General features: G+C 56.4%; 1 protein-coding gene across 1 annotated transcript in view; it reads right to left on the bottom strand.

Annotated features, from left to right (window-relative positions):
* Window positions 1–344, bottom strand: part of CALB2 (calbindin 2) — a gene marked incomplete at its 3' end in the record, with an annotated part of 3,366 nt that overhangs the window by 225 nt on the left and 2,797 nt on the right. The window contains exon 8 of the mRNA XM_010160176.1: window positions 211–280. Coding sequence (XP_010158478.1) covers window positions 211–280 — 70 coding nt within the window. The remainder of the gene's footprint in view (window positions 1–210; window positions 281–344) is intronic.

Raw genomic sequence — 344 nt, 5'->3', positions numbered from 1 at the left:
ACTCCCTAAGCCCCCCGGGCCTGGGTGCCCCCCCACCCTAGGCATGGGTGCCCCTCCAGACCTTTACCCAGCACAGCCAGGGATAAACCCACTGCTCACATCCTAAACTGGGAATTGACCCAAATGAAAACACGTGGGTTTGGGTCTTTGGGGAATTTTTTGTGCCGAGTTACGTTTATTTGGGGCAGTTTCCCGGGAGCCGGTTCCTACCTTGTCATAGAAGGCGAAGATGGCATTGAACTCCTCCGAGGAGAGCTTCATCCCCTGGGCAGCAGCAAGGGACACGGAGGCGTGAGGGAGAGGACGGAGGCAGAAGCAGGGAATGGGAATTGTTTGTGGGTTTT

This window comes from Eurypyga helias, unplaced genomic scaffold (genome assembly GCF_000690775.1).
Source record: "Eurypyga helias isolate BGI_N326 unplaced genomic scaffold, ASM69077v1 scaffold20180, whole genome shotgun sequence".
NCBI lineage: Eukaryota > Metazoa > Chordata > Aves > Eurypygiformes > Eurypygidae > Eurypyga > Eurypyga helias.
Note: the sequence above shows the minus strand (reverse complement) of the source record. Positions and strands in the feature narration are given on the sequence as shown.